At 38.3% G+C, this 15,132-nt stretch overlaps 1 protein-coding gene across 2 annotated transcripts in view; it reads right to left on the bottom strand.

Moving 5' to 3' along the window:
* Positions 1 to 15,132, bottom strand: part of GPATCH2L (G-patch domain containing 2 like) — a 58,110-nt gene that overhangs the window by 27,639 nt on the left and 15,339 nt on the right. The window contains exons 3-8 of one of the 2 annotated variants that reach the window (XM_007459758.1): positions 13,239 to 13,303; positions 9,287 to 9,463; positions 7,645 to 7,724; positions 4,798 to 4,865; positions 3,874 to 3,913; positions 1,746 to 1,831 (exon numbers count right to left, since the gene is read on the bottom strand). In XM_007459758.1, the coding sequence (XP_007459820.1) occupies positions 1,746 to 1,831; positions 3,874 to 3,913; positions 4,798 to 4,865; positions 7,645 to 7,724; positions 9,287 to 9,463; positions 13,239 to 13,303 (516 nt within the window). Of the gene's footprint in view, positions 1 to 1,745; positions 1,832 to 3,762; positions 3,818 to 3,873; positions 3,914 to 4,797; positions 4,866 to 7,644; positions 7,725 to 9,286; positions 9,464 to 13,238; positions 13,304 to 15,132 lie in introns of both variants that reach the window. The other variant, XM_007459759.1, reaches the window with a different exon arrangement.

Here is a 15,132-nt window from a genome sequence, read left to right as displayed (position 1 = left end):
AGCCTGAGCACTACCACCTCTAAGAAAAGCTCCCTGAGCCTGAGTGAGGAGCCGCTCCTTTGTGCTGCTATCACTCTGGTGCGCACACCTTTAGGCACTTGTCACTACAAATTGTAGTTCTCCATTTCCACACCTGACCTTCCCATGAGGATATAAGCTCCTCAGGGGCAGTACCTAAACAAAGTGCCTGGCACACAGTAGGGAGTCAGCAAATGATGAATGAATGATGACTAAACAGCATGCAACTGAAGAAAAGGCCTTACAGTAATTTATTAATATCCCCATATCTTCCAAGTTCTTAGTTAACACCATGTGTGATAGTCTGTCTTTTCAAATGACTTTCCCTATTGAAATACTACTTTTCCAGTAGAAGGCTAGGCAGTAGGTTATAGTGCAGTTTATTATTATTATTATTATTTTTTTTTTTTGCCTTATGTGGGCCTCTCACTGTTGTGGCCTCTCCTGTTGCAGAGCACAGGCTCCAGACGCACAGGCTCAGTGGCCATGGCTCATGGGCCTAGCCGCTCCGCGGCATGTGGGATCTTCCCGGACCGGGACACGAACCCATGTCCCCTGCATCGGTAGGTGGACTCTCAACCACTGCACCACCAGGGAAGCCCTGCAGTTTATTATTACAGCCCACAGCAAAACTTCTAACTGTATGAAAGAATAATTTCTTTGTGCAGCCTGCACCCCAAATCTATGAGCATATCCACTTAAGAATGTGTTAGGAAGAAAAACAGAAAAAAAAATCATCAGAACCTTGGAAAAAAATTCTTTGTGCCATTAGAAGTAATAAAAGTTCTATGGTTCAGCCTATTCGTTGCTCCTTGTGCACAAAAACCTGCTAGGGCATGCCATCACTGAAACCATATTTACTTTGCATGTCACCCAACTTAAGAGAATTTATTTATATTCAGAGGCACTGGTTTCATTCTGCTATGCAGGTGCAGGATTCTTTCTGACAAATATATACTGAATGCCCAGTAAGTGCCAGACACTGCGTTAGGTACTGGGGACATATCAGGGAACAAGACAAAGTCCCAGCACCTAGAAGCTTATATTCTAATGAGAAACCGGGGGGAAAGTCGGAAGAAAAAAAAAACAATAAACAAAGTCATTTCAGACTGTGACTAAAGCTCTAAAGGAAAGAGATAATGAATGGCGAGTGGCACAGGTGGCCCCTTTAGACAGGGCGGTCTGAGAGGGCCTCCCTGAGGAGGTGGCTTGAGCTGAGATGAGAAGGAGCCAATCATAGGAAGAGCTCTAAGATGGCAGTCCAGGCAAAGGGAAGACGTGTGAAGGTTCAGCGGCAGGAAAGGGTTGCAATTTCTGAAGAACACAATGGAGCTCCCTGGCGCAGCTGGATCTCTTCCCCATGAGGAGGACAAAGTCTATGAAAGGAGGCTGGACATGAAGGCAGGAGTCAGATCATGCAGGGTTTTGCAGGTCATGGCAAGGACCATTAATAATGTTCTTTAAGGATGGGACTTCTAGCAGAAGAAATACGAATAGGAGCCAGAACGTAGGTCAAAGTTGAGATTTAAATCACATCCTAGCCATGTGACCAAAGGAAAGAACTTCAACACTCTGCCTCAGTTTCTGCACCTATAAAACAACTACTGACCTCAAAAGGTTGTTGAAAAGATCAAATTGGTTAGTATACACTAACATACTTTAATTTGCAAAGTGTTATAAAAAGGAAATAGTATCATCTAGAAAAGAAGTCACTCGAAGACAGTTACCTGGCAGAGCAGTGTGCTGGTGAACATCTTCGGTGAGAAGCATCAGCAAGAACATCCAGGGAGTAAAGGGGAGAAAGAGGATTAAACTGCAGGAATAAATGAGATTATTTCGGTATGGCTTATATGAAACAGACCTGATCCTAAAGGGCTACCTGCTACTTGCTTACTTTTGCCCTTTCACTGTTCAACTCTCTTGCCATAACACAGACACCATTCAATAAAGTTGTGCATATTCAACAGTGTACCCACGAATGTAGCATAACTGATCTAGCACGCCTCAAAAATCAGACTATTCCTTGGTAAGCAACAATTTCTCAAAAACTTCTGATACACAATAATTACTTAAATGGCAAAAGATAGTACTTTCTAACTGACATAAAGGGAACTCATGCCTACTGATTATCAGCCCTTGTTCCCAAGAATACTAGCATGAAATTACCTTTTCATTTCCTTATCCTGGCAGATGTTTCCAGTGAATAACTGGTTAGCACATACCAGCAGCAGTGTAGTGGAAACAGAACTAGATTAAGAATTAGAATACCCAACGTTTAGTTCCAGCCTACAACTGAGTTGCCATATATTACAAAACCACAAAATCTCTTTGACCTTTACTATCCTCATCTGTAAAATAGATGTATCACTATCTGTCTTACCTATTTTATGGGATTATTGTGAGGGCTACATAAAATATTACTTTCGGTTTAACAAGTAATTTCAGTTTCTCATCTGTAAAACACTTATTCACCTCAAAAGGGGGCTGTAAAGATCAACTAGGACACTGTAATAAAAGTATCTCACTTTATGTTGGCTACCTTTCTTTGGACTTTTTCCACAATAAGTACTCCTTCCCCCAAATTTGAAAAGTAAATATATATCAATACTAGAAGAACACTGAATGGTAATTTCAAAAGGACTTAAAAAGTATACAAACTAAGCAACTGTTCTGTCATAGAGGTTCCAGTCTCAATGTTGTATGACTTTGGGCAAATAGCTTAAACCTCATTTGTAAATAACAAATCTCATTTGTAAATAACAGATCTGGACTAGGTGATCATCACAGGTCTCTTTGCCTTTAGATCCTCTGATGCAAACACAATTAATACCCTAGCTTAGTGTTCCCCAAACTGCAATCTCTCACATCCCACCTTAATGACTTTCTCTTTATCTGCCCACCACCTGCTCTACTACTTATTTAATATTTTTCTTCATATCAATTAACTTTATTCACCCTTGTCCTTACTATATTTCTATAAAATAACAAGTTTGATAGAATGATCACGTTTCTAAAGTAAATTATTGGAACTTAAAGTAAAAATTCTGTATCCACAAGCCATCTAAAATCATATAATAAATACACACCAGTTAGGTGTACCACTGTTCTAGTTCATTTTGAAACAGTAAATTCAAGATGAAAGTTCCAAGTCTAAAATGTTTATCAACTTAACAAGCTAATAAGCAGTCACACAAAACAAAACAAAACAAAACAAAAAAACGATGGAGCGACAGAAAGCCTGAGAATTTTTACCTATCAGTCTTCATCTATTTTACAACTAATCATCAAGGTAAAGCAACCTCTCTCCCAGCAAAACTCAAAAGCCTCAAACGTTAAAGGAACATATTGAGAGCCACTGTCAGTAATTTTAAAATTATGACCCCTATAAAGGATTAGACATGCCAAGGGCCCCCTCAGGGGTAGCCAGGGTAAAAGAGTAAGAGGCTCTAGGCCTCGATCCCACTTTACCCAAAGTAGCTCTACCTTCCTCTGCTTCATATGTTTAGGATTCAACATCGTACTTCTCAGCACAGGATGCTGATGCATTCTGATTTCTTAATGCAAAGTTCAAAATCAGAATGACAACTGCATCCCTATGAAATATGTGTTATAAGTAATAAACTGAAGGTCACAAGTTGAAACTAAAAAGGGGAATTAGCTACAGTTCTTATCAGTGAATACTAGATATTCTTGGAAAACAGTCCTCCAAGAAAATCAGAATAACATAAGGAACAAGAACCTTACCTCATGTGCACAAGCAGAAATGTGAGGAAAATCAGAAGTCAACGCTTTATTCTTTCTGAAGAAAAGGAAATCAAATGATAAAATAAAGATGACAAAGAAAAGCAATCTCACCTGATTTTGTTCTCTTTTCCCAGCTGATGGTAACCAGAAACTAAAGAGAAGGAGAGAATAAGAGCAAAGAAAACAATAAAAGAAGTGGTAGGAACATTATTAGAGAGAAGATAAAAAGATGTTGGGTTAATGAAGACAAAGAAATGAGAAAAAAATGGAGTTGGAGGAGAAAAGGAGAGATGTTAAATGTGTATGAACTTTTTTGCAGAAAATAACTTCAAAGTAAAAAGCCTTTTAATGGAATGTAGAAGACTAGACAGTTTTAAAAAAACTCGAGATGGTGGTGTGCCACCCATGCACTCTCAGCTGTGCAATAAGAACAGGATGCCCAATTCAACAAAGGCATAAACCACATCTTGCCTATTTTATAGATTAAAACTTCAACCAGGCTGGATGGGTATAGGAGTATAACTGGATACTGACCATGACATGTAGTGGAGACACCAAAGAGCCAATCATGTTAGGGGACAAGGCTGTCACAAGAAAGGGTGGAATGATTTTCCTATAGCTACACATAGGCTTTCCAGTGGCACTTATCACAGTAGTTAGAACAAAAAGATATCTCTCTGTCTAGAGGTCTAAAAATGGGAAGACCATATAGGTCAGAGGCAATCAGCCATTTTGAACAAAAAAATTTTTAAGAGACAGAAAAATGAATTTAAAATATAATATCCTTATTGGAGGCTACTTTTATAATGCAGCACCTATAGACATAAATAGCAAAGAAATAAAAACTAGTCTAGAAAGGAAAAAAAATCACTCTCGTGAGTTTAGGGTGTTAGCCATTTTAACTGTTATAAAGTACCCATCTTTAAAACCTTTTTCAGCTCTACAATAAAATTTTTAGGTTCTTTCATAAAACGTTCCCCTGCTGCCTCCTTCAAGGAGAAGGCTAAGACAGCCAGTAAATATATAAGTACTTACTCTTTCTGCCGAGAGTCATTAATGAGGTGGCCTATCCTCTCAGTACCCAAATTACTCATGCTGGACTCCTGAAAAGGCAAAGAAGATAACAGTGTCATCTGACCACAGAAAGAAATATGTAAGTATGATCTGTCATCAAGCTCATGCTTTCCCATAATTATACCAGCAACCCCAAAGCACAAGTCAGATTGTCAATCTTAAAATCCAACAGCTTCTTTTTGTGGGACTCTACTGTTAAAGTATTGCATGTTATTCTAAACTTATTTTTCTCTAGTGATCAAAAAAAAGTCATTATAAACATTTTTTTTTTTTACTATATACAGTATTTTAATATAGCGAATAATACCTCTTGGAGTTATTAAAGTGTATCAAAGTAGAACACTTTTAAAAAAATCCAACAGCAGCCAATTTTTAACAGGCCAGCACACCAATATCCCTAGAGTCATATGATTTTAGCCTCAAGAGCCTTCATAATGGGATATTTACTGAGTCCTCACTGGTAACACCTAAGTATCTACTAACTAAATGTATACATGTCAAAGGACTTTTGTAACTTACAAAAATCGTCACCCTGTATTTTGCCTGTTAAACATGTCCCAAAGTAAAAATAGAAGTCTGTATAAATTGCTTCTTAAATTTCCGGTTCTCAAGATTGTAATATGAAATCATATCCATAACACCACAAGCAATTCAGAAACTAATCATATCCAAAAAAACTGGAAAATGGCAGAAGGCACTCACCCTTCATTGAACGTGAGTACACTTACAGTGAACGTCTATCACAGAACCTTGGGATGCATACCAACAGTACAGGAGCAAGAGTTACACGCATATGAGGAAGTGTTAAGATGAGAGAGCGTAAGTCATAGACATGAATGTCAAAAATGTCAAGCCTGGTACTCAAACACATTTGTTTCTGAGCAAACATTATTATGTGCATTCGTCTATGTGTGTGGATTAGCCTAAATATTAGGGTACACATTTTAGCAGAACTGGCTATAGAAAAATTAATTTGAGGTCAGATTTCAGGTGGGATTGGAGCTAAAAGAAAAGGCTTCACATTTTGTATTCTTCATATTCTTCACTCCTTACACCTATGCCTCCTGGTCACAGACAAAGCCATGGTAATGGGGCCAAAGGAAAAGATGGGTGAAAAATGAGCTATTTGTTACAGCAGAAAAATTATTAACTTAAAGTGCCGTAATGTTTAAATTTACAGTTTATTACTGTGTAAATTACAAGCAGTACTTTGCGTAATTAGCAGCTCGCTGGCAGGGAGCTGTGAATGAAACTCATTATTTATGATTACAATTTAGAAAAAGAGAAGAGAGATGGGGGAGGGAGAAGAAGGGGGGCAGAACAGTGACCTCTGGTAGAAATGACAAATATCCCTTTAAGGTGATGAAGATGAATTAAACAAGTAAATATTATCCTATTCATTTGAAATCATTAAAGACACATCCAATAGGCCCTACTTTCCTTCCATGCAAGCTAAAGGGAGCCTCCAGGATGAAATGATTTACCTCCATGGAAGTGGAAGGCTCTTATTTTATAGGAGCTGAAACAAAGTAAGGTAGGTGGTAGGGAGAACATCATCTGTCAAGCCTAACCAATAAAGAGAAAAAGTCAAACCAGCACTCTGCTCCCCACTCCCAATCTCCTGCCTCCCTCATGTATTCCTACCCTGCTAGCTGTCCTGTTAAGAATAAGCTCTCAGAATAGCAAATGCAGCATTTTATCGCCTATAAAATGAGTAATCCAAAAGAAGAGGTATCATTCTTCCAATAAGCAAATGTCTTTCTAATTAGAGAGCTGAAGTTGAATTTAAAGATAAAAAGAATATGAATTCATCTGAAAATAAACAGCCTCATTTCTTCTGCAGAAAACAGTTCCCTGATTAATCTATGAAACAGTAGCTCCCTGAGGGCAGGCACACTGTGGCTCTGACCACTATATACCTGGCTGGGCATAGAGCCTGACACACATACGCACTCTAGATGCTTACTGAGCGAACAAACACGTTAATGTTCTAAAATGCCTCTCTTGTCCTTATTCTTTGTCCACCACAATCCTCTCTGACTGGGTATGAACCCCAGCCTTAACCTATTTTCAATCTCAAAGCCAGAGTAAAAAATAAATAAAATAATTAATTAAATTTAAATTGAAAAAGATAAAAAAGAAGTAGACCTGGGTTCAATTTTCTGTATTTTGCCACTTCTATCTGGGTAACATCAGACATTCCTTAACATCTTTGAACCCATTTTCCTCATCCTCTAAAGAGAATATCACCTTTTTTACAAGATTTTTGGGAGGATTAAGTGAACTGAGTGCCTAGCACAGTCCCTGGCAAAGGCAGAACTGAGTAAATGGTCGATATGCCTCCCTCATGGCCAAGGAGGGGCTTTTGAAATTTGATAACAGGTTTTTTTTCCCAGTTTTTTTCTTTTTTAATGAACTCAGGAATAAAAGACCAAAGTTAGAACAAAAGAAGCATTCATGAATTCAAGGAGTCATAAAGAAGCCAAAAGTATTTCAACTTATATAATAATAATATAAGATTAATCAAAAGAGTAGAAGAGACAGAGATCAGGCCTGTAGATTTACAGACAGCAGACACTGTCATGACAGTGTTTGCTTTGTCAGAACTTCTGTACGAATCAAGCTTCATCTTCTATGTGTGCATCCATTCACGCCCTATAGAATGTTCACTCTTGTGAGCTTGCAAAATATACCTGGCTTAATTAACCCCAGGGAGTTCTGCAGCACCTTTGATTATCAACAGTGTACACAAATCTTATAGGGAATATTTTCTTCCCAGTGAGCCCAGAAAACAATGACAGCTATCACCTTCCCAACAAGCCTTCTTCGCCCCTTTCTGAGGCATCGAGCTGCAGCTCCAGGCAGACGATTAAAGCGCGCATGGTACCCTAAATAAAAAAGAAGAAAGACCTCAGTAACTGAATGCAGAAGATTCATTAGCAATGATATGCTTCTAGTACACCAAAAGCCTTCCTCCCCAAGATCTTACTAAAATGACCCTTAAACTAGTATCACTAGGCTATTTGCCAATGATTTACTATTCCCATGTCTTTGTCACCAGGAGTATGATCTTAGGCATGTCATTTACCTCTGACCTAGGCATCCTCATCTATAAAAAAAGAATAATCACTGGCTCAGTCCTCTTTTACAGGACTGTTTTGAAGACTCAATGAAATAGCACATGGAAGGTACTTCTGAAAACACTACACAAATATAAGGTATTATGAACAATTTCTAATTGCAAATTAAATGTTAGCTATTATCTTAAAAAATTCTAATTCATGAAATAGGTAAAAATAGCATGTATAGTATAATCCCATTTTTCTAAATGCTGTATATGCTCTACACATAGAAGAGACAACTGGAAGAATCCACACCAAAATGTTATCAGTGACTCTGGGTGTGGGATTATAGGCCATTTCAAGTTTCTTCTTCCTATTCTTGCTTATTTGCATATACTTTAAGTGGTCCATAAAGAACTTTTAGAAATGGTCACTGAAGTGTTTATGAAAGTTTTAAGGTAGCAAACAACGGGCCTCAGCCAAGCATCATGACCAAGAACCAACTGCTTTGAGAAGGACTTTCAATCACCCAAATTTATCACAACGAAATGCTACAAAATAGGAATTTACAGCTCTATTGTAATTCTGATCACCAAGAGATGCTCAGCATATACTTGGTAACTGACTAACTGGTTGATTATTGATTACTGGGAATCCTCACATCATAAATTTATAGAGCTAAAGGAAACCTCTGAAACAGTTTTGTTCAATGTTACGATATCCTAAGTGATGACCCTGATGTCCCTAGGAAATGAAGTGACTCTGCCACAGTCACAGAGCTAGGGAGACAGTACCAGACAGTATTACCAGAGTATTACCACATTTCCTTCCCCGTCCTAGGCTCTTTCCATTTCCCTTTGCTACATCGTAACTGATGGAAAGCAAAGGGAAAGGATACGTATTTGTGTTACAGTCCACAATAATAGAATTATTAAAATAAAATATTTTAAAAAATATTTTTAAATCATCCGTTTTTAAAATGTCATTATACCTTGTACGTGAGTGTTGTTACTGAAATCTGTTCTCTTCCAAGATCCACTACTTCAGGCTTCCACTGAGCACTCAGTAGCCCATCAGTTTCACAGCAGGATAAGCAGCAGTGACACACTGCTAGGCTTCTTAAATCTGGCACAAATGGCAATAGCAAGCTGAAGGAACGCCCTGCTAATATATATCCCAAGAGTCTCCATGGATTGATTTAGGTAAGAATGGAGAGAACCTCAAGCTTTGAGACTCACCCTTGAATCTTCTAGAAAAATCCCTGGACTAGTTCTAAAATTCAGATAGGTAATGCATGCTTACAGGCATGAGCATGCTTGTCATGGGAAGACTCTCCCCAGAAAGAATCATGTAAGTGTTAAGTATATTCTGGTCTCCTCAGAACTCACCTCTTTGAGCTGGCCGAGAAGGTAAAAGGAACGTGGAATCTGAAAGTTTATCCAGTCCAGAATCCATTCTCTCTACTTCAGAGCAATGGTCAGGAGCCCACTTGGGCAGAAGATTAGGGACAGTGAATCCTGGGACACATTCTCCTTCATAGAACCAATCACTCTGCTCGTCATCCCCTAAAGTAAAGAGATCCTATCATAAGCTGGAATTTTAACATGCTCTATGAAAAACCAAATAGGAAGATGACTTCTCAGTGCTATAGGTTTGATTATACCTTTAAAATAAAGTCAAAATACAAAAAAATTGTTTTGATACTTCTTCTTGATCCATATTTTGATGAAAACTGGGACATCAAACTAGTTCCACAGAAATGTCATATACTGTGGTACACTGGACTGCTTCTGATGGTAAAAACTAATAAAGCTACCATTTACTGAGCCCTTACCACCTACCATAATCTATGCTAAAAATCTGCAAATTTGTTATCTCTTCCAAACCTTACACTAACTCCAACTTATCAATTAGGCAACTAAAGCCCAGAGAAGTCAAGGTCAAGTTAGTAAATGAGGAAGCCATGGTTTCAACCCAAGGCCTGACTAACTCCAAAGGCTTCAACACAAAAATAAACTGCCTCCCATGTACCATTCTAAGTGGTAAAAATGAACTTGGAGGTTCAAAGCCCACAAATGTTTCTCAATTCAAAACTAGCTATTCCTGGGGCTTCCCTAGTGGCACAGTGGTTAAGAATCCGCCTGCCAATGCAGGGGACACGGGTTCAAGCCCTGGGCCGGGATGATCCCACATGCCGTGTTGTAAATCAGCTATACTTCAATTTGAAAAAACACCCAGAATTTCAATGAACAAAACCAAAAAAAAAAAAAAAAAATTTAAAAAAAAAAAAAAAAAAAAAAAAAAAAAATGCCTGCAGCATAGTTCACATTTTAAAAAAAAACAAAAAAACAAACAAACAAAAAAAAACTAGCTATTCCTGAAGAATTTCTTGCTATATTTGTATTTCTCATAATAGGTGAATGAAGAATGTATATCCATTCCTTGTTTCTTCCTTGATGCCTCATTAATGGGACACAAAATCATCTTGACAGTAGCAATCCAAGCTACCAGGAAAAAACTAACCACAAAGACAATATAAGCCCCCAAGGCTTGTCAAGAAGTTATACTATTTGCCCAAGGCCATACTTTTGATTATTGACAAAGTCAAGACTAGACCCATATAGCCCAGACTCTTGGTTCAAACTTCTTTCTACTGGCTACAATGATAGCATCTCATTTTCCCAAAGAGCTTATTCCTGCCCACAAAGAGTAAGATGGGTAACTTTATGTCTGCTACCCCACACCCCTTTCAAAACAGCAAGTATGAAGGAAATTATTACTAGAACATCTAAAGAGTTCATATTGCATTCGTTTTCTATTGGGTACTGGATCTCAAGGAAGCTGCTCAGGCCATGCTAATCTCATGATTTCACTCATCAGTTTCACTAACACCCAGGAGAATGATAAGTCTTAAATCACTGCAGAGATCTCTAAAAGGGGAAAGAAGCCACTAAAGAAGTTGCTCCAAGTGTTCCCTTATAAAAACACACCATCAACAGGCTGTTTTTCTAAAACAGTGGTTCTCAACCTTTAGTGTACATCAGAAGGACTGGGGAGGGTTGCTGGAACACAGACTGTTGGGCCCTACCCCCAAAGTTTCTGATTCTGGCCTACACAGGACCAAAAATGTTCTTTTCTAACAAGTTCCCTAGTGATGCTAAACTGGTCTGGAGACCATACTTTGAGAACCACTACTCTAAAAGCATCTCACCAAACCAGGTACAAGGATGAATTAAAGATAGACATCAGAATTAACCATGATTAGTTTCACTGCAAGTCAATATATTAATTCCTTCCTATTTATAAGCATTCCTCAGGCTATTTATTAAAATAGTATTATTTAGTTAGATCACATTTTCTGATGACAAATGTTAAGACTATATGGGAATTTTCTTTTTTTTGGTTCTCAAGCATTCACTCAAGATTTTTGAGAATACAGAAAGGGACTCACTGAACTGGAAGGAACCTTGTGAGATCTCATCTAGACCAGTAGTCTTCAACCTGGGTTCACTAGGATGCCTGATGCAGGTGCTCCTCACAAGAGTGATGCCAGAGAATAAAGGAAGAGGCTGAGTGCATCAGGCTCCAGACCTCCTGCTCCTCTAGGATCTTGCTTTAACCAAGGTAAGTTTAGTTGTTTTATAATTTGAGGTTCTATGTACACTTCTGTTTGAGGGAGAAAAAGGAGAATTTCCCCCTTATCTGGGTTCCCCAATAATTATTTATTAAGAGCTTACTATATGCCAGGCAATGTGTTACTTATTGTGGTAGCAAATAAAAAAAACTCCTGCCTTTGAAAAGCTTCAATGGAAAAGACATGCATCTATAAACAACAGTGTAATATGGTAAGTGATAAGAAAGCAGTTAAGTACAGGGAAAGAAGAGTCGAGGGTTCTAGGAGATGATGCCTACACTAAGTGTATCAGTCAGAATCCCTTTAGGAAACATGTACATTTGAATGGGTATTTGAGACTTTAGTGAAGTGATTATTTACAAAGGTATAGACAGTACTAAGAGAAGCCAAAGTAACATAGCTTTGTGCTGAGAACTCTAAGTATCTAAATATCACCAAAATGTGTGAAGTTGAGGCAGAGACAAAGAGGAAAGCTGGGGCTATAAACCATTCTACAACCTTCCATAATATACCAAGGATTCCTTATCAGTGGAAGGCTTTCCAAAGGCCCGAAACTTAATTGGTTGTAATAGGTCCACACTTTCTTGCACCCCTGTATACACACCATAACCTTTAAGAGATGCATTAGGATACTGCAGTAAAAGCAAAGAAAAAGTAATTCTGAAAGTATGCTCCAGTTCATTCATGGAAAGACAACCAGACTTTCCTGGTATGAAACAAGAGAATCAAGACCCTAGCTAGAGCCCACCGGGGAGTATATACACATAGCTTCTAATGACACCTAGCTCCCTCGGAATCAGAAAGGAACAGAAATGAACTCACAAAAGCCTCCATTATAGTAGGAAGCTCAAGAACTCCATCTATGCCCACAACTCTGAGGCATGGGTGAGACACCTCCCCACCGTCTCTCTCCAAAATTAGGACTTGGAACCTAAGTCTCACTGTCCCAGGATCCCTTCAGTTACTAAGGAGCCTATCTGGATCAACCTAGACGTGTAGCCGTGTCTCTGTCCTTCAATCACTTAACCCTTGGAGAAAAATCACTGGATTTCAGAAGACCTGCAAACCTCTTATTTAGATTAAGAAAACTACAGTCCAAAGGAGCTCTAAGAAATTCTTATTAGTACACACTTTCTGTGGCACTAAGCAAGTGTACAGGACACGATCAAACTACTGTTTAAATAGTAAAAATAAAAAACTGATAATTAACATACACCAGCCTTATTCACAGTGCTCTCTACTAAACTTCAGAAAGAATTTCTATAATATATTCACCTAGAACACTATGGCCACTTATAAATAAGGTTAAAAAAATAAATCCTCCATATGTGAAAATAAGAATGTCTTAACATCCAGTAATACATAAGGTTATTTTTTGGTTTTAATAAAAAGCAACTTGCCAAAGTTCCATCTTTGACACTATAACCCCCCTGGATCAATGATTCTCAAAGTCTGAACTACCTGCACAAAAATCACCACAGGTGCTTGTGGAAAATGCAGATTCCAGGGGCCAACTCTAGACCAATTTGATTTCCAGGAGCTCAGGAACTTGCAGTTTTAACAGTTCCCCCATGTGGTTTTTATGCCCTAAAGCTTGAAAAGCACTTTCATAGACAACCATCATATTCTCTGTGAGGCACCCCTAGAACCACTAGAATCTTCCCAGAAACACTGAACCGATGTCCCAAAGCTGGAATCAAGATTACCTTGCCGTCCTTCATCGTTGGTAAAGAGCCCTGTGTCACTGCTGCTACACACACTGCTGGTTTCACTGAAAAAGGAGTAAAACACAAGAGAATGCATCAGCTCCAGTCAAAAACAAAGCACTGTCCGTTATGTCTTCTGGTTTTCAAATCCAAAGATTCCAAGTTTCCCTAATTTCACTCTAGCTCATTAGCCAATCAGAAATGTAAATTTCATAGTTAAGTCACAGAGGTAAGTTTATTTTCCCCAAAAACGAAAGAAATGTAAGAAGAGGAGAACTGTAAAACTTTTACTTATATTTTAAAGTACTTTTTTTTTTTTTTTTTTTTTTTGCGTTATGCGAGCCTCTCACTGTTGTGGCCTCTCCCGTTGCGGAGCACAGGCTCCGGATGCGCAGGCTCCGCGGCATGTGGGATCTTCCCGGACTGGGGCACGAACCCGTGTCCCCTGCATCGGCAGGCGGACTCTCAACCACTGCGCCACCAGGGAAGCTCCTAAAGTACTTTTAAAAGATCTCAAGTCACTTTGTTAGTTTAGCATTAGAAAGTTATTTATTAAGACTCACAGAAGTAATCTCAACCTGCTTTGGTATATCAAACAAGACAAATTTACCAACCAATTTTATTTTAAAATATTGTCTACTATCGGTTTCAAATGAAGCCATGCAACTATAAGACATCCAGCATCTTTCAAGTTTTCCCATTTATAAAGCAGCAAACAAAAATCCATGAACACGAAAAAAAAAAAGAAAATCAGTATGACAAAAGTTGTATTTTCTAAAATTAATGTCTCTCTTGATAGCAAATGGATACAGCAAAATTCATCTTCAAAAAAGGAGGTTAAAAATAAAAATAGAAAAACAAACTCCATTTGAACTCATTGAAATAAAACTTTTAGGGACTTCCCTGGTGGTCCAGTAGTTAAGACTCTGTGCTCAATGCAGGGGGCCCGGGTTCGATCCCTGGTCAGGGAACTAGATCCCACATGCCGCAACTAAAGATCGCACACTCAGCAACAAAGATCCCACATGCCACAACTAAGATGCGGCACAGCCAAATAAATAAATAAATATTTTTTTAAAAATTGTAGAGTAAACCATCATATACCCCCCACGTAAATTCCGCACTTAGCATAGTACTCTATTTCCTTTATCACACGTCTCTCCATCTATCCATCCATCAACCCATCTTGTTTATATGCATGGAAAAAAATAAACAGAAATAAAACTTTTGCCCCATAGAATTCTGTCCAAGTCAGCTTCTTTTTGAGCTACTTCCAACAACTGATTCTGCCTCTTCTGATGCTGCATTTCTCCCACCCAATCATCAAATTTGATTTATCTGGTTCAAGAAAAAGTTCTCTATTCTTTACAATATTAGCGATTTCCTTGACTGGGATGTTTCCTTCTAAGCTAGTCAATTTTGTTCACGTGCTCTAGAAGACGGAAGAAGAATTCTCACCATGCTGCATTAAGAACAGGCTTGGCAAAATCCCAGTCTACATTTCTGGATCAAATATCTGAAAATATTTTGTATTTTGCAACATTTCCAAATATCTTGCCAATACTAAATCCTAAAAATGCCAGTTAAATTAAGTAGCAATGTTTCCTCACTTAAGCTTGTCTCTGGGTAACAGATCCAAGAAATGTGTCTCAGCAAGAGCCAATAAAACATACCTGATTTCTTTAAAGGTTCTTTCATTTTATTTTCCTCTATACTTATAAGTGGGAACATTCTCAGATGTCATTATAAGAAATGTCTCACAAAACTATACCGCTGGATTCTGATGGATTTAGAATCTTCAAAGAGCTCTGCAGTTAAATCCGGAAGACATCCTCACTGGGTACTGTATTCTTCCTACTTTTGAGTCCAAGGAACTGTGCCTGCTGAAATTTAT

This window comes from Lipotes vexillifer, unplaced genomic scaffold (assembly GCF_000442215.2).
Source record: "Lipotes vexillifer unplaced genomic scaffold, Lipotes_vexillifer_v1.1 scaffold39, whole genome shotgun sequence".
NCBI lineage: Eukaryota > Metazoa > Chordata > Mammalia > Artiodactyla > Lipotidae > Lipotes > Lipotes vexillifer.
The sequence above is the reverse complement of the archived record's forward strand: the minus strand, read 5'-3'. Positions and strand labels throughout refer to the sequence as shown.